The sequence below is a fragment of the Hevea brasiliensis genome, chromosome 17, assembly GCF_030052815.1.
Source record: "Hevea brasiliensis isolate MT/VB/25A 57/8 chromosome 17, ASM3005281v1, whole genome shotgun sequence".
In the NCBI taxonomy this organism is placed as follows: domain Eukaryota; kingdom Viridiplantae; phylum Streptophyta; class Magnoliopsida; order Malpighiales; family Euphorbiaceae; genus Hevea; species Hevea brasiliensis.
Window position 1 is genome coordinate 30,751,435 of NC_079509.1, and position 20,153 is coordinate 30,771,587.

Genomic DNA, 20,153 nt, shown 5'->3' on the forward strand with positions numbered 1-20,153 from the left:
AGGTTGTTTCTGATATGTGTGGTGCTTCTAAAGTGTTAGTGCAGCCAATTTTTAAGAAGTAGGAAATTTTTATTTCTACTAACCGCTTACTTATGTCCTCCCATGTAAGGCATTCATTATCCAAACCATAGTAAAGTCTTATAATTTCCTTTTCTCGTTCTTGAAGAGTCAAATTGATAAGTTTGTTTACTTCATCCTGTAAACATAACAGTAAGGATATGAATATTTTGTTTCCATAGTCTACAATGCAAATAAGACGGAGTTGTCACTATGAGAAGCTTCATTTTCACCTTGAGTGCCCATTCATGTACTCCATGCCATGGGTTGTTCTCAACGCAATTATCTGCAATGTACTTTAAAAGAGAGAAAAAAGAAAGAAGTCAATTCTAAATAAAATAGACAAACACAACTAAAAGGGTGAAAAATAATATTCTCAGGTGGATTTGCAAAACAAGCAAGTTATGGTCATTTTACTATTGCTGGTCAAAATGCATCAAAATTGATCACTTTAGGTCATTTTAGGTCATTTTAGGTTCGGCCAGTTTTTGGACCCGAACTTGTGCAAGCTGTTTGACTTGCTTATGTTCATTACTGGGCTTTGGTACCTTCATAAGACTTGTAGATATAGGTCTTAACTATTCATGGTCAAAATTTCAGGTCAATTGGACCTGTTTTGAGTGAGTTATGGCCTAAACACTAACTGCTGCCCAAATGGTCAATTTTCAGGCCTTAATTGCACTAATGCGGATTTGGTCATTTTTCAAGCTACCTTACAAACAGAATTTTGGTAAGCTTCCTTCATGAAAGTTGGCACATTTTGTGCCTAGTTTCACCTCCAATTGGTCTCATACCAATTGGAGCCACACACTTAAGGTTCAAAGCCCAAAACACAAACTGCCTTATTGCATTTTCTTCATTTCTCATCAAAGGTCACTTTTTAGCATTGCCAAACTCCATATTCATGTTAACTTTGGTTTGTACCATAACCTAAACATATTTTACCACATATTGTTGATCATTTTGGCAGCTTACAATCACATTCAACATACACCATAAAGTGCAGAATTTGTCAAATTCAATTACAACAATTTAATCACTTATTCATGCTCATTTACATGCCCAACCTCACACCATCACACATATACCCAAGCTGCCCTAACAACTATCACAATTCAACATTAATATTCCATAACCTAAACATGAAATAACATCCTTATGGTTCACCAAACCAGGCTGCCGATTCATGCATTTACATTCCATTAATTTCTAAGCTTCAAATTTCAAATACATATTCACATACACTAAGTATACATCACCCAATAATTTCCTACACACCTAAACATTTAATCAATCCTTTAATCTACCATTTACAAGCAAAAATAAACTGTCTTCAAGGAGTTTCCAAGGCTTCCAAAAGTACACATCCCCCTTTAAACATCAAACCTCAAAAATCTCTCCATAAATCAAATACCCATAACATCCTTACAAACTTTAATAAAACAAAAATCAAAAACACAAAGTTACCTATTGATGAGGCTTGTTAAATCTTCACCAAACTCCCTTGATTTTAGTATCTACTTCTTCCTTGTGAGGTGGGGATCAAAATTAGTGAAGTGACTTTGGTGTTTGGAGGTGAAAATGGAGGAGGTTTGGAAGCTTGAAGCAAATCGGCCATGGAGGATTTTCAAGCTTTTCATTTCGGCATGGAAAGAGGAATGAAGATGATGAAGTGTTTAGTGGGTTTACACCTGCCCACTTAATGTTTAATTTAATCCACAGTGCTCCACTCACCCTAAATAATGATTTAATAAGTTTTAAAGTGTTATTTACTCAATTTGAACCCCATTTTTACTATTTACATTAGGTACCACTAATTTAGTTTTTCATGACATTTTCCAAATATAATATCATGTATTTTTAATGGACATTTAGGTCAAAAGACAACTCGGGGTGTCAAATGACCACGATGCCCCTGTTCGGGTTACATTCTCGATTTTTCAGTAACACCGGGTTTTGTCCGTTTTTCGATTTCTTACTTTTCTTTGTACTAATTATTTAATTTTTATTTGATATTTCTAATGGTATTTATACTTCAATAGGGGTCTTCAATAAGGGTTTATTTAAGTCCTAAAATTATTTTCCAGGGTTCCCCGTGGTCCAGGGCTAGTCAACGGTCCACGCGCGTGACTTCCCGGTGCGATCACCCATTGCTAGGGTTTTCGGCTCGCTTAACTTGGTTACATTTCTTTGCTATTATTTTTCCTTTGTTTTTCTTGTATTTTCTTTTCTTGTATTTCATTATTTTATGTCTCCTCACTCATATCAAAGTGTAGTTCTAGGCATCCTAGCTGTCCGGACAACACTGGTCACCAGAATAGTAGAACGCACTACCGAACATAGGAGTGTTACAAAGCAAGCTTCGAGGAGTTGGAACATCCGTTTTGATGAAGCCATTAAATCCTTTGGTTTAATCAAAAATGAGGATGAGCCATGTGTATATAAGAAGGTTAGTGACAGTGCTATCACTTTTCTTATCTTATATGTGGATGACATACTGTTGATGAGTAATGACACAGGTATGTTGACAACTGTAAAGATATGGTTATCAAATACATTCTCCATGAAAGACTTAGGGGAGGTAACCTATATTCTTGGGATTCGCATCTATAGAGATAGAGCGAAAAGAATAATTGGTTTATCCCAAAGTCTATACTTGGAAAAGGTGTTAAAGAGGTTTAACATGCTTGATTCCAAGAGAGGACTGTTACCAGTGAGACATGGTATCCATTTTTCTAAAGAGATGTCTCCAAAGACACCTGAAGAAAGAGATAAGATGGCCAGGATTCCATATGCTTCGGCTATTGGAAGTTTAATATATGCAATGTTGTGTACTAGGCCGGATATCGCATATGCTGTTAGTTTGACCAGCAGGTATCAATCCAATCCAGGTTTGGAACATCGATTGTCACAAGAATATCCTTAAGTACTTGAGAAGAACTAAGGATTTATTCTTGATATATGGAGGTGGAGACTTGCAATTGGATGGTTATACTGATTCTGATTTCCAATCAGATATCGATGATAGAAAGTCTACATCTGGATATGTGTTCATTTATAATAGAGGTGTAGTCAGTTCGAAGAGTTCCAAACAGAGCACGACTGCAGATTTCACTACAAAGGCTGAGTATATTGCTGCACCAAATGTTGTAAAGGAAGCTGTTTGGATAAAGAAGTTCATGACAGAACTTGCAGTAGTTCCTTCCATTGAGTCAGCAGTTCCACTACACTGTGACAACAATGGAGCAGTCATACAGGCTAAGGAACCAAGGTCTCAGCAAAAATCCAAACACATAGAAAGGCGCTACCACATTATCAGAGAAATAGTTGGGCAAGGCGATGTAGCCATGCAGAAAATAGCATCAGCTGAAAATCCAGCTGATCCATTCACTAAGCCTATGTCACAGACTCAGCTAGACCGATATCTTGAGAAGATAGGTCTAAGATATTGTAATAAATGGCTCTAGTGCTAGTGGGAGATTGTTAGTAGTATGCCCTAGAGCATATCATTTAGTATGTATCTTGTACATATTTTTATTAATAAAAGGCTTTTCCACTTTTCCGTTTACATAATATATTTATGTGTAATAGAAAAGGTCCATTGATATTTTGTTAGAAATATTATTCTTAAGTTGTTAAGAATATGAGTGACATGATTTCTAGCACAAAGTATCATAAATAGGTTCACAATCGAGGATACTTCATAATAAGGACGTGACTTATCTAGAAAGATTGTATTCATGTTTGTTCCCAAGTTATTTATATGAGATATAAATAAGATGGAATGGTGAGTCTCATGCCATATGACAAACATGATAGGTACTTATAAATGATAAGTAGGCCGAACCAGTGACACTTATGACAAGCACATAGAGTTTACTCTTGTTAATGTTTTGTCATAAATCATATCAGTGCATATAATCTTTAGACCTGAGATAGCACAGTTATCTTGTATATAGGTAGTTTGAGTTTGATACTGCTTTCATACTTGTACTGTGTATGGGTATATGGGCATGTGTTGGCTCCTACTAGTTATATATGGAGATAGGTGTTGATCAAGATGGAATCTGTTCCTCTAAGTAAATAGAGATAAAATCCTATGTTCATTTAATTGTTCTTGATGTTTCAAGTTCCTGGCCAAGACAGATAGATTTATTTAGAAAAGAGTTTCTGATGAGAAAATCTTTTTAATCAAGAACTGGAATTAAAAGAGAACATAATATTCATAGCAAATGGAGTTTGACATAAACCATGACTCCAACTTGAGTTGGGATTTTGTAACAGAGAGATTCTAGTACATGGTAACATATGATTATAGGTTCATTTAAGGTAAACCTTATTACTAATTGGGTAGCCATGGTATGCTATGCTAGGTATTAACCATGGTCTATGAGGTGCATAAAATGATTTAGAGAAATCATTTATGGTAAGAAAGAGTTCTGATGATATTAAGAGTTGATATCATGTCTCATTGCCAATTAGTGATGAGCCTAGTAAGTCACACACATACACAAGTTATCACCTAATTAAATGTGATTTAATTAATTAATTAAAGAGTTTAATTGATTAATTAAAGAGTTTAATTGATTAATTAAATAGGTTTGGTTTGCAATTATATTGCAAAGTCCCTAGCATGACTTGAAACCAAATCTAGATTATTGGATGTATAGTATAAGTTAAATTTATATTTAAAGTGTTTAAATATGAATTTAATTAATGAGAAATTAATTAATAGAGATTAATTAATTAATTTATATTTGATATAAATTAATTAGAAGAAGAGAAATAATTATTTTGGGTTAAGAACTCAAAATTAAGACACAGGAGCATTTTGGTCATTTTGCAGTGTGACACATGGCACCATGAGATGGTGACACATGGCATTACACATAAGCTTGCCAAATATCTTTTAATCATGTAAGATGATTAAAATTAAGATTAAATATAGGTTTAACACTTGGCACAATGTGATTGGGTCACTTAAACCTAGAGCTAATCAAAGGGTGACATGTGGCAAGGGTTTAATGTGTTAACCTAGCTATATAAGTGTTGTTATGAGAAAATAAAATATAACCAGCAGCCACACTTCTTTGTCACGCCATTTTGAAGCTCTCCCTCTCTTCCTCTTCATCTCTCATTAATTCAAAGAGATTAGCCATCAATCTCTTGAATTAAAAATACTAGAAATTGTTTCTAGTGTCCTGTTTACATCTCTAATCTCTTAAAAAGCGGAACTTAAATTTCTAATTAATAGAAAAAGCTTTATAAGCTATTCATGATCTGCCATAAGTGTTCTTGGTGTGGACAAGCTAGAGGGACAACATTTGGTGTCCTGAAGATGAATCTCAAAGGCGCAAATACGCTGCAGTGCATCAAGAGGTTAGTGTAATCGTTCTTAATTTAATCTAGGGTTCTAAAATTAATCTGATTAATTTTAAAATCTTAAATGGAAAATACAGATCCAAAAACATATTAAAAGAGTTTTAATATGTTGTTTATCATTGAAATCAAATAGATAAAAATAAATCTTGCATGATGCATGTGACCCTAGGTGAAAATTTTTGAATTCAATGGTATAAACTTGTGTTTTTCACGCTTCCATTCTTTCATATACAAGATAACTATGCTATCTCAAGTCTAAAGATTATATACACTAATATGATTTATGATAATACATTAACAAGAGTAAACTCCATGTGCTTGTCATAAGCGTCACTGGTTCAGCCTACTTATCATGTATAAGTACCTATCATGTTTGTTATATGGCATGAGGCTCACCATTCCATCTTATTTATATCTCATATAAATAACTTGGGAACAAACATGAATACAATCTTTCTGAATAAGTCATGTCCTTATTATGAAGTATCCTCGATTTTGAACCTATTTATGATACTTTGTGCTAGAGATACTGTCACTCATATTCTTAACAACTTAAAAATAGAATTTCTAACAAAATATCAATGGACCTTTTCTATTACACATAAATATATTATGTAAATAAAAAAGTAAAAATGCCTTTTATTAATAAAAGATGTACAAGATACATACTAAATGATATGCTCTAGGGCATACTACTAACAAAGAATAAGGGAGTTTTCCTTACCGACCTTACCTATTCCCACAATTTTACCTTTACCATTATCACCAAAAGTCACTTGCCCACCTCCATCTTTCTTTTCAAGTGAAAGGAAGAGATTGGCATTTTCAGTCATGTGTTTTGAACATCAACTATCCAAGTACCACTTGCTTTCAAGTTTTGAGGATTTCAAGCACACCTACACATGATGATTCAATTTACTTTAGGTACGCAAATGTACTTGGGTCCTTGGGGGTTAGTAGTTTCATCATTAAAATCAAATATTCTACCATATCCAAGATGGATTTTCCTAATAGAACACCTATAATTGGTGTGACCAAACTTGCCACAATAGTGACAATGACCATTGAACCTTCTTATTATTGGTCTATATGCATGAAAATGTGAATATGGTCTCATGAAACTATTCTTTTTGTGTTTATTATGTGAATGTGAGCATGAGGCATGATGAGTGTGATGATAGTTATGAGGCCTAGTAGCACGTTCCCTATGAAGGTTTGGCCTAGATACAACTCTCTTAGATGTATATGTCCTATTTACATTATGTCTAGGAGTATGTTGATGAAATGAAGTCTTTTTAGTTTCATTACCACAAGATTTCTTTTGCTCTTGTCCTTTAGGATTGGACACTAGACTAGGCACTTGGGGACTAGGCTCATTAGAACTAGATGCTTTAATAAAGATGGTCTTGGAAGGAGGTGCTTGGGCAAATTTACTATAGCCAAGTCCATACTTAATGCTAGGAGACCTTTGAGAGCCCAAAATTGCATCAAGTTTGTCCTTTCCTTTAGCAAATTTAGAAAGAGAAGTTTTTAGCTCAATAATTTCATTCTTCAATTTCTCATTTTCTAATGAGAGCTCATCTAAGGATTTTTGCATATCATCCTCTAAAGGTTTATCATCCTTAGTTAAGGTCTCATTTTCCTTCCTCAAACTAACTACTTCCTTTTTCAAGAGCTTATTTTTCTTATAACTTAGTTCTAGTTCATTATTCATAGCTTTAAGAGTACTAACTAGTTCATCATAAGAAAATTCGACAATATCATCATTTAAAGTTACCTCATTAGAGCTTTCCTCAATTGCCATGAAGCACATGTTGGCAACTTCATCATTGATCTTTTCACCTTTACATCTTGTGGATATTGTACATTCCATGCTTTTCGTTCTTCTTGATTCTTTTTCGTCATCTTCTAAAGCAATTAAGCACATGTCAATCATGGAATGTTCTTTGAAGCTTTGCTTATGAGTTTTATCCACTTGTGGCAATTACTCCATTTGTTGATGAGAGGAATAGTTTTTGGTGTACTCAACTTCATCAACTTGACAATAATGGTTAGAATTATACATAGAATCAAGAGAATCTCATATATCTTTAGCATTGGAGCATTTAGAAATTTTAGCATAAGAAAAATCATTTAAAGAAATTCTCAACATATGCATAGATCTTATATTCAAAGAAAACATATACTTATCATGCTTACTCCATTCACCCTTTTTCTTTGGCACATGCTCACCATCTACTACTTTAATAGGAATGAAGGGACCATTTTCAATTATATCCTATAAAACCACTCCTTCTGATTTAAGGAAGTAATACATCCTATTCTTCTAATAAAGAAAATCATGTCCATCAAAGAAAGGGGCTTTTACCATCAATTGACCTTCTTGTGCTTTGAGGGTTGCCATTGATCTTTACTCCAAGATGATTAAATCTTATAGAATGGAGACTTGCTCTGATACCACTTGTTATCCCTTGTAGCAACCCAAGAGGGGGGGTGAATTGGGTTCTAATTACAAAATTAAAGATTAAAAGAAATTTAAGCACAAAGAAGAGAAAAGGAAGAATGATAACACAAGAGATTTATAGAGGTTCGGCTATCCCAAGCCTACATCCTCTCCTTAAGGCCCTCCTTGAGAGTTAACTCCACTAAAATTCTTCTTTGGGTGAAGAATAAACCCCTTACAATCACCACAAGAGCAAACCCTTGCTCTTTTACAAATCCTTTTACACTCAAGAGCTATTTAAAGCTCTATCACACTCAAAATTATAATAAGTGCTCACAACAATCTTGAATTAACTCTCAGAACAAAGAATTTACAACTCAAATATCAAGTTCTCAAAATTAACTATGGTAGCTCAAGTTCTAGAGAGAGAGAATGAAGAAAATTTTAGAACACAATAAATTTCCAAGAAGATTGTTATTATCTAAACTAGTTTCTAGTCATAAATGGTGCCTATTTATAGTTTTTGCAAGAAAATAGCCGTTGAAGATGCATTAAGTGCAAAATTAGCCGTTTAACCACCCAAAGTTTTGTTTTATCGAGTTGCAAAAACTCAGGTTCGACTGCCGGAGTTATTTACTTCGGCTGTCGAAGGTTGAAGCGACAAAAAACAGCTTTTGAAAAGTCACTTTCGGTTGCCGAAGTTTCCACTTTTGGCTGCCAGAGTGCTCTCTGGACAAAATGACTTTTAACGCTAAAAAATCATGATTTAAAGAGTAAACTTTGGCAGCCGAACCTCCCACTTTCAGCTGCCGAAGTGCTCTCTGGACAGAAAGTGTCAAAAGGGCACTTAGGCTTCGGAAATGCATAACTTTTTTATCGGAACTCGGATTTTCAATCCGTTTGAACCGTTGGAAAGCTAATTTGATAAAATTTTCAATGAAAACACTTTCAAAAACAAATTTGCATTTCTCAAATGTGAAAATTTCATTTTAGTCCCCCCTGGTCAAGAAAAAGTTACAAGTAAAGACGCTAAGAAATTAAGAGTTTAAAAAACTCATAACTTTTTTATCCGAACTCAGATTTTTGATCCGTTTGAACCATTGAAAAGCTAATTCAATTTATTTTGCAACTAAAATACTTTTCAAAATTAATTTTGCATTTTTGAAAAATTTATTTAATTTTCCCTTGATAAAGAATTAGGTGAAAACGAAGTTGAATAATATATTCTTAGTACCACCTAGACTTGAGCCAACATAATTAATAAAATGAGATTTACAAGATATAAAATAAATAAAAGTTACATTGTAGGTTCTCATAGATGTTTGCTTGCTTATGTTGCTCTTCCTTAACTTTGATTTGAAGCAATTTGGCAATTTTGAGTCTATGGCCTACAAACTCAACACAAACACTTTTAAAGTATATTAGTAGCACAATAATTGTTTAAAATCGACAACGTGGATAAGATTTACTAATAAATTAAAAAATAAAAATATATTCATGCATATAAGGATATGAACAAATTATAATTAATCTATGTTTAAACTAAGTAAAACCAAAAAAATTAAAATCTTATACCATCACATGTAAAATGCACTTTTTTTTTTATTAAAAAAGATATTAATCATCCCAAATATTATTGGATACATCAATATTAAATATAAAAGAAATAGAAAAATCTATCTATAGCCTATATAAATATCATTGAATTTGAAAGGATATCATTCGGTATTGGCAATAATAACAAAATTCTAGTGATTATATTCACGTGTAACTATCCTCATAAGAATGATATCTATAACATATAAAAACTCAAAAAATTTAAAGACTTACAAATAGATTTTGCTCATTAAAGAAAATAAGACACACAAAAATGTGGTGAACAAGGAAAAAAAAATCACATTATATATTAAAGTTAATTAAGCTTGGATCCTATTGCAAAAAAAAGTTAGTGTTTAAATATAAAATCTTATCTGTTACTTATATATATTTTTTTAAAAAAAATTACAAATTCATAATAAATAAAATATTTGTCAATGAACAGATTAAAATTTTATATCTATTGATATAACTACAACATGATTTAATTAAATAGTTAATTTTTAATTATAAATTTATAATTACCTTAATTAAATAGTTAATTTATTAATATTAATTTTATAATTTAATGTTATAAGTTTGTAAATATTACTAGAAATGAGATTCAATGTTTAAACTAATAGTTTTTAGTAAATTAATAAGACTTATAGAATTAAGAATATATAATTATAATATGATTTTTGGTACAAGTAGAATTACTATTAAAATATTTTTTATAGATCTAGTGATGGATAAGTCATCACTAAAAATTATTAACAATGAATTTCTATAATTATTAGTGACGGATTTATATAGAATAGCACTCGTTGCTAAAAGTATTAGCGATGAATTTTTTATTGCTATATTTGTTATTAGCGATAAATACATATATCTGTCGCTATAGATACATGTTAATTGCTATTTTCATAAATAATATAAATCATGAAGGGCATTTAGGGCAATACAAATATTCTTGGGCAATTTAAAAATAAAAATTGAAATATGCAATTTTGCGTTTTTAACACTTCAAGTCTATAATTTTTTTTTTTTTTACTTGTAACTATGTGGTTTCGTACCATTATCACTTAAGTGACAAAATCAATAATGTCATTAAAAATGTTGACATGTCAATTGTAAAAAAAAAAAAAATGTTGACATGAAACAAAAATCACTTTGGGGTCTATAATATATGCATGTAGCACAAATTGAGGATAAAATGAGAGAGTATTGACTAAATTGGTTTGGTCATGTCCAATAGAGAGAATCAAATGATCTAATATGGAAATGTGATAAATTATTGATAGGAGTGAGGAAGGAAAAGGAAAAAAAAACTAAAATGATGTGAAGGAAAATAATATTAAAATATTTATAATTTTAAAATATTAATATAAAATTAATCTCAAATAAAATTAAATAACAAAAAAGAATACATATAATCGTTGCCAATTAATTTCAAATTAAAATTTAGGTGTTATTGTATAGTAAATGGATAGTTTTAAAATTAATATCAATTGTAGAATAAGCTAAGCTAACCAGTGCATATGTATGTCACCATGATATGGTCTTATAATAGAAGGTGGGCTTGGGCGCAAGAATAGCTGACCCTTTTGTATATTCAAATTCTATCATTAAGATGAAATTCCTCTTCCCCTCTTTCCACGGTCTGATTCACACCTTTGGTATACCGTGACCATAGTTGATCTCGGCCTCATATAACTCATCTGATGATTGGCAACCAATTTCACCTGATTTGCATGCATTATCATCACCAAAATATTGCCTGTAATTCTAAGCAAGCAAAACTGTTCCCAGGGAAGGTGTGGAACTTATTGCCCAAGCTCACGGAGCCAGTTGAGAGGGTTGCCCTCCGTGCAAGCCAACACTAATTAGATTTTCATGTCCACGTGAGAACATGAGACACAAGATCCCAACAACAAAAATCAGGAATTAACAACCAGCAGAACCCATGGGACGGATAATACAACTTGATACCAATAATAAAAAGGCCTATTGACCCAAAAAAAAGTCAAACATTATCGTATTTTAGTAATTTTATTCAATTCTTTCAATCACGATAGAATTGGTTAAAATTTCAAAATGTATAAAAAAATAATTCAAATTTATTAAAATTTTGAAAATTTAATGGAATTTTTTTTTTTTACATATTCTTTTACTTTATTTTTTGGCTGGTCTAATCTTACTAATACTATCAACTACTTCCAAACTTATATTCATAATGAATTAAAATTCTTAGTTATTTGATCAAATTGGTTAGTTTTAGTCACGTACGCACTTTCTCTTCTCATTACTATCAAATCTTTTCTCTATTTAATACTCAATAGTCATCAAAATGAAATTATGAAAGACTTATGAATGTAATAATGTTGAATTTTCAAAGCTCAGATCTATAAGTGATTTCAGTTTTTATTATATCTTCACAATGACAGTATTAAATTAAATAAAGATATCATACTTGAAAGCACTTAGGCTAATATTTAAATCGAACAAATTTTAATTATTTTAAATAAAAATTATTATCACCTTAATTTACTTGCATTTCATATTCGACAATAAACTTGATAAAATCCAATCCTAAACATAAAAGGTTATCAGAACCAATTCTTACTTGATTTCAAATTTTAATTAGATTTTGCGTTTGGATTTTGGATTTGAATTTCATTGGTTGTAATTTTTTGTTCGATTCATGATGGTGTTTGAGTTTTGGGTTCTTATATGGAAGCCACCAACAGACTTTTTTTTTATGTGCCATATCAATATTTTTTAATGGAGTTACTGGTTTTATCATCTATGAAATTGAAGAAAGCTATCTGTTGAGAGGTGACAGATCCAACAAAAGGTCAGTCTCAATGGGTGGTACGGGTGGGCTACATAGGTAAGAATGAAATGGTACAGAGTGGTCCATAAATACAAAGTATATTTGTTGCTCTCATCTCTTTTAACCTTGTGAGTTGTGGTCCAAACTCCAAAGTAAGATGATGGATTGATCGTTGATTCAACTCATGCACCACCCATTACAAGATTTGTGGCTTTCCCAAGACATTGAACTCCTGCTTTCAACCTACACCAAGAAAGTGTTGCCAGTCCATCAACCAGCATATACTATTAGAATTGCTTTCATGTTTCAGCAAACCTTTCTGTGCATTGGACTCCATCTACCATTCTCAAATACTCTTTTTTTTTTTTTTTTTTTTTTTTTTTTTTTTTTTTACAATTCACTCTGATTTAAATTGGAATTTGAGACCTTACAATTAAAAAAAAAACTTCAATATCACTGAATATATATGTTAATTGATGATGATGTAAACAATTAGATTGACAATCACTATATATAATCTAAATTTGCAGCGGCAAATTTATCAAATTCCTAAACTAGCAATTTGAAGATCAAATGCTAATTACTGACATTTTAATGATGCCCATGTAGAATCTTCCGATTATTAAAAAAAAAATCATAATTATTGCACACAAATATGATTTTCATCTAAAATCATGGATTTTTAGAAAAGGGAAATTTAAAGATTTTATTCCTTTTTATTTGCTGATCAGCTGAACAAGAAATATCATGAAAAAAACAATAAGAATATTCAATAAAAAAACACTCCCAATTAATCAAACAAAATGTTTATTTTGTTTTTTTTAAGGAAAAAAAAGCAAAATAATATGGAAAAGAACTCAGCCATTGCTTTGAAGATCAATTATTCTAGCATTTCTATAAGTGGAATGGGATGTCATGCTATACAAGAAGCAACAGTGAAGTGAAGGATTATTCCAAACATAGAATTGAAAAGAGCATGCATCCAATGTCTACCATTCATATCAATTAGAAAGGAAATTGGTTGGACTCGCTACATTTGGAGTTAGGTAGTCGTTGGCATAAAAAAATTTTATAAAATTTTGTGAAATTTATTTGTAGATCTAAAATTTTAATATTTGATTTAAATGAAAATTCATTTAGAATTTTTAATATCAGACACATTCCACTTTTTTTATGGACCATTTTAATCTTGGGTAAATTACTGTCATGTTCCTATAATTTGTCGAAATTAATTATTTAGTCCTTATTTTTTAAAATAAAAAAAAAACATTAAAACATTCTTATATTTTGTAAAATCAAATTCTTTAATTCTTCTATTAGGTTTTTGTCAAAAAAAAATATTAGTCAAATTATTTTAGCTTAGTAAAAAAAACTAAGTAGTATGGATGGTTAAAATTACATAACTAAATGGTATAAATATTTAAGGTTAAAATAAGTTGAGTAACGTTTTCTTTAACAGAAAGATTATAAAGTTTAACTTATATAATACAGGATTTTTCATTTGTGTTTTCAAAAAATAAAATTAAATAATTAATTTTAAAAAAATATGGATACCTGATAATAATTTACTCTTTGATCTTTAATCCTCACCATTTGGGTCCACACCTTTAAAAAAAAAAACCACCAAAAATGGCCAAATCCAGATGACATATAGAGAGATCAAAGAAGTTGGAGAAGAGAACAGAACAGAAGAAGTTTCCATATGCGACTGGGCAAGGCACACCATAATTGTAGGGGTATGGTCTCAAATATATATATATATATATCAGCACTGCAAGGTAGGAGATAAGAATTTTTGGATCACATTCATACCTTTGAATGAGATATGCCCGTAAAGAAAGGATAATCTGATGTAAGCCATAAATTAATGTGCAGAACAATAAAATATAATATAATATAATTCTGTTTAAATTGGAACATATGCTTACAGATGCATGAAGATTGGAACTTGGAAGTGCCAATACAGTATGAAGATACATAAGAGATGATGTGGCGATGGAAATTATCCTAATTCTCTTCTTTCTACAGCAGGCGGGTACTGGGTAGAAGCAAAGCAGCTTCTTCATTCACACTGTTATTTTATAGTTGGGAATTTGTGCCAAGCCTGGATCTATCATTACTGACAAGTGACATGTAAGTTATAAATTTCAAAATTTTTATTTAATTGTTCTTTGATAAAATATCATTTAGATTTTTTAACACTTTTTTAATTCAATAAAATATTTCTTCATGTCTATTTTATGATTTATAAAATATTAATTTATTCAAGTTTATAACTATTTTTAACAAATTTTTTCTAAAATCAAATTTGAATTCTCTCAAAATCAAACGCAATTTCTTCCCTTAAGAACAATTTCCGACCTATTTACTAAAGTAGAAATCTTTCTTCAGCATATTGGTTTTAACAAAAAAATAAAAATAGAAAAAAAATTAAATTAAGCAAGTAGAAAGAAATTTTATAAACAATTGAAAGAAATCTGTCTCTCCAGCTGCAATCATTAAGTTAACCTCTGCCGTAGACCTAGAATTATAAGTTTGTAGTTAAATTTGGAAAATTAATTAGCTTTTCAGAATTTTTATAATTATTTTTTAGTCATTTAATAAAAAATAAATCTAATTAAATTCAAATAATATATCATTAAATTGATTTTTAATTCAATCGAACTAATTTTATTTATTTTTTTAATTCTACTCAGAATAAAACACTATGATTTAAGAATATTGGATTAATTTCAGATTCCAATATTTTGAGACTTATAAAAGTAAATAATATATAATTTCTATTATTTTTAATACTAGTAATAACAAATATTATTTTTAAAAAAATTTCTTTTAGTAAAAATAATGTTTTTATCAATTACTTAGTAAAAATTAATATAATTATTTTTTTTAAAAATACAGCAAAAATATTTTATTAATAATAATAATAATAATAATAAAGAGTTGTTAGAAAAATTAGAGGTGTCCACGTGTAAGCATATGGAAAACGAGTGTAACTTTCCATTAATTTCTTAACTGGAGGGGCAATGAAGTAAATAAATCGAAGATCAGAAATGTGTAAAACGACAGAAGCAAGGACAATGAAACGCTCACATGGCAAGCTTTGAACCACCTACCCAACCATTTGAGGACTAAATAGCTAAGCGTGGCTCACCTTCACCCTATATATACCAAAAACATACCAGAACCACATATTCACCAAACTCACACCACACACGCGGAGACTCCTTGTTCCTTTTGGCCATTCTTGTCTCTCGCCATGGCTGGGACTATAGTTTTTGCAGAGATTTTGGATGGAGATTCTGTGTACAAGTACTACTCTGATGGAGAATGGAAGAAATCTTCTTCTGGAAAATCTGTTGCTATTATCAATCCCACTACAAGAAAGACTCAGTACAAGGTTCAGGGTGAGTTCCATTGTTTCTTTCTCACAGCCCTGGAGACTACAATAGTACCATTGTGCTAAATTTTTTTAGTAACCTTTCATGATTTTTGACACAGCTTGCAGCCAAGCAGAGGTTAACAAGGTGATGGAATCAGCCAAAAGTGCACAGAAAGCTTGGGCTAGAACTCCACTTTGGAAGAGAGCAGAGCTACTTCACAAGGCAGCTGCTATCCTGAAAGAGCATAAGGCTCCAATTGCTGAGTGCTTGGTGAAAGAAATTGCAAAACCTGCCAAAGATGCAGTCACTGAGGTATATATTTAATTAATTAGTTACTAAGCGTTCTGTGCATTGATAGTGATGAAGAATGGAATTAATTTTTCTGATTTCCTGAAGGTTGTGAGGTCTGGGGATCTTGTTTCCTACACTGCTGAAGAAGGGGTGAGGATTCTAGGAGAAGGCAAGTTCTTGGTCTCTGATAGTTTTCCTGGCAATGAGAGGACAAAATACTGCCTCACTTCTAAGGTATAGTCAGTCCTCAGTCCTCACAGCATATTTTTAATTTTCTGATCTCATGTACAATGATGAGTTAATTATGGAGATGACTTGATGACAATTTTTGGGATTGGACAAAGAATTTTGCACTGAAGAAGTTGGTTTGTTTACAGGACTGTGTTCTCTGAAAAAAAAAATAAAAATAAAAATAAATCATAAAGCAACTAAAAAAGATCAGCGAGTCAGAGAATCCTATGATTAAAATTTTATTTCAAAAAAAAAAAAAAAAAAAAAAAAAAAAAAAAAAAAAAAGATGGAAGCGATGTTATTCGACCATTAGAAGTGGAGATCCTCAATGAGAAACAAATAAATAAAAAATGAAATCCTGAGACCATCCATATTCGTCTGAGAGCATGGCCCAGTAATTAGGTTTGTTGGTGTGGGAGTATGGGGAAATGAGGAAGCCGAAAGCTAAAGATGGAAACTAACTGAATTTGGCTTCAAATTCTTAGTAATTGGCCTAATTATCAATATTATAAAAAAATTTTAATATGAACTTTTTTTATTGGTAGCCTCAATTGTAACTCAAACTTGGCTAGATCAAATTAATTAAATATGAGTTGGATTTATCACGCTATTATTATTGTTATTATTAATTTTGCTCTCATCTTGGAGGAGAGCATTTTATTTTGGCCTAATCATAAAAAAAAAATCTAAATTACAGAAATATATCAAAAATTGGAGAGCAATGCTTATATTTCTTATAAAAAAATAATTTAATTTCTGATATTTCATTTCATTAACATATTGGTCCCTTCATTTAAATTACTGTTAAATTAAAATAATTTGCAAAAAATTACATTTCTTAAATTATATTTTATTAATAAAAATATATGTCAATTCAAACTTTATTTTAAGAAACACTTTATTTTTAAACATAAAATTTAATAATAATAATAATAATAATAATAATAATAATATAATTAAAATATTTAATTATTTAAATGTAAAACACCTAAAATAGTTAATTAAAAAATAATATGCTTTTTCTAGATTTTAAATAAGTAATTACTAAAATATAAAATTATATGAATGGAATATTTTATTAACAAAAAAAAGATTAAGAGATGTAATTTTTTAAAATTATTTTAAATAAACATTAATTTAGATAAAGAGACTATTTTGTCAACGTAATGTAATCTCATAAAGTAAATTGTTTCTTGATTTTTTGACATGCCTCAAACACCAACTTATAATTTACCCAAAAATTTAATCCCTGTGTATTTTAATTTTTAGGCTCATTTCATGATAGTCCAATAAGATTGGCTTTGACATAGAGTATTTGCTACCAAGAATTCTTTCAGAACCTTAACCAAATGTCCTTTCCTGTAATTTAACTTCTACAACATTGCATTTGTATTGCAATTGCAGATCCCCCTTGGAGTGATTTTAGCCATTCCACCATTTAACTATCCTGTCAACCTTGCTGTCTCAAAGATTGCTCCTGCATTGATTGCTGGAAACTCCCTTGTCCTCAAGCCTCCAACTCAGGTACCCCTTCAACCTTTCTTTCTCATAGAAAAATTTTTGATTTCATTTTCCATCAATGGCTAATTAACTAGCTTCCTTCAAGGGTGCTGTCTCTTGCCTGCATATGGTACACTGCTTTCACTTGGCTGGTTTTCCCAAAGGCCTAATCAGCTGTGTTACTGGAAAAGGCTCTGAGATTGGTGATTTCCTTACTATGCATCCTGGGGTCAACTGCATAAGGTACAATCTTCTTCTCTTTTTTTCCTTTTTTTCATTGATTGGCTCCAACTTGGATTCGAACTCTTATTCTTACGGTCTTTGAGAGGACTCAGTACCATTGAGTTAAAGCTCGTTGGTTCTTTGTCCTTCCTTTCAGATTTTTAATTTTTTGTACATAATGAGCAATTCCTGAGTTGCATACTCTTGTGCTACGATGATTGTCAGCTTCACTGGCGGAGACACTGGTATTGCAATTTCGAAGAAGTCAGGAATGATCCCTCTTCAGATGGAGTTAGGAGGAAAAGATGCCTGCATTGTGCTGGAAGATGCTGATCTTGATTTAGTTGCAGCAAACATTATTAAAGGAGGCTTTTCATACAGTGGCCAAAGATGCACTGCAATAAAGGTGGTGTTGGTGATGGAAACTGTGGCTGATGCTCTAGTAGAGAAGGTGAAAGCTAGAGTTGCAAAACTAAGAGTCGGGCCACCAGAAGATGATTGTGACATCACTCCAGTGGTTACAGAATCATCTGCCAATTTCATTGAAGGACTTGTTACGGATGCCAAAGAGAAAGGAGCAACGTTTTGCCAAGAGTACAGGAGAGAAGGCAATCTCATCTGGCCTTTGCTGTTAGATAATGTAAGACCTGATATGAGGATTGCGTGGGAAGAACCATTTGGGCCTGTTCTTCCCGTTATAAGGATAAATTCTGTTGAAGAAGGAATCCACCATTGCAATGCTAGCAATTTCGGGCTCCAGGTATGTATCCATCGTTCTCCAAAGGCTAGTGATAAAAACTTAAGATTGTCTCAAGAGGTCTCAAGGTTACTAACACTTTCTAACAAAATGCAGGGTTGTGTGTTCACAAAGGACATCAACAAAGCCGTGTTGATTAGTGATGCAATGGAGACAGGAACGGTTCAAATCAACTCTGCACCAGCTCGGGGACCGGATCATTTTCCTTTCCAGGTGAATGACTAGTAGCTTAGTAGTCTGAGAATCTGCCTTGTGATGAAAGAAATAAGCTCAAAAATACTTTTGTTTTGCTTTTGAATCATTGTAATTAAGAAGTAACAAATGCTTTGATTACAGGGTTTGAAGGATAGTGGAATTGGATCACAAGGCATCACCAACAGCATTAACTTGATGACCAAAGTTAAGAGCACTGTTATCAATTTACCAAGCCCTTCTTACACTATGGGTTAGAATCATCCATTAGAATTAGAAAATCAATAATCACAAGTATCGTGCATTCTCTTCATCGATCAATAATAGTTAATGAGTGTAATAAATAAATTAAATTTAGAATAAACTACTTAATTATGTCCCAGCTATATATCAGGCATATGAAGACTATTAATTTATGAGTTGTAATCATTTTGAAGCATATTTTTATACAATTTATTGTGCAATGATTCGGAAACAACAAAAGCTATGATGGAATATAAAAGCTCATAAGAGGATAATAGTTTGAAGTTTCTTAGCTAGGCTTGGTTAAGTAGCTAAAGGCATATCATTCACTTAACCGTGTTAGGTTTGAGTTCCGCGACCTCAATTCCCTACATGAGTAATTTTTACACACACCCGAGTGTATACATCCAACCAATCAATGATGGTTATTTTGATTGAAATCATGGTAAGTCCTACCTAAAAATACATGCAGATAATTTTATAATTTTCTATTGGTAGAGTGTGTGTTATACATCGTGGAGTAGGTAAGAAATTTCTTCCCATATATATATATATATATATATATATATATAGAAAGTGGGAATTCATTCATCCAACTAAAAGGAGTGAGAAACATCCAAATAAACACATTAAAGTTCCTATTTTACTATCCCTAATCTACGAATATTCCCTTTCAATATTAAACTCCTGTTTTCTATTAAAATCTCTAAATTTTTTTTAGAAGGAAAATAAAAGTTTTCATGAAAAAAAAATGCAAATCAAATGTACAACTCTTAAAATATTAAATTTTATATTAGAAAAGTTTAACATAAACCTTAGAAGCCAAATATATGAACAATTATCTTGTTTTAAAAATACATATTGAATTAATGAATCATTTGTGTTGGCCAAATAATAGGAAACACGCTTACTTAATGATAATTTGAGTCATTGCTTAACTTTGTAGTCTTTCTATAAGCCTCATATAATAATCACCAAAATAAGTTATGCTTAAAAAAAAAAAAAAAAAAAAAAAAAAAAAAACCTTATCTTTCTGCACTC

The 20,153-nt window shown here is 31.3% G+C and overlaps 1 protein-coding gene across 1 annotated transcript; it reads left to right on the top strand.

The window, feature by feature from the left end:
- The first annotated feature begins 15,431 nt into the window (after window positions 1-15,431).
- Window positions 15,432-19,321, top strand: LOC110637718 (NADP-dependent glyceraldehyde-3-phosphate dehydrogenase). The gene is made up of 8 exons (XM_021788014.2): window positions 15,432-15,700; window positions 15,795-15,988; window positions 16,073-16,201; window positions 17,603-17,722; window positions 17,805-17,941; window positions 18,146-18,680; window positions 18,774-18,890; window positions 19,014-19,321. The coding sequence occupies exons 1-8, from the start codon at window positions 15,553-15,555 to the stop codon at window positions 19,125-19,127; spliced, it is 1,494 nt and encodes a 497-aa protein (XP_021643706.2). The 5' UTR covers window positions 15,432-15,552; the 3' UTR covers window positions 19,128-19,321.
- The last annotated feature ends 832 nt before the right edge of the window (window positions 19,322-20,153 follow it).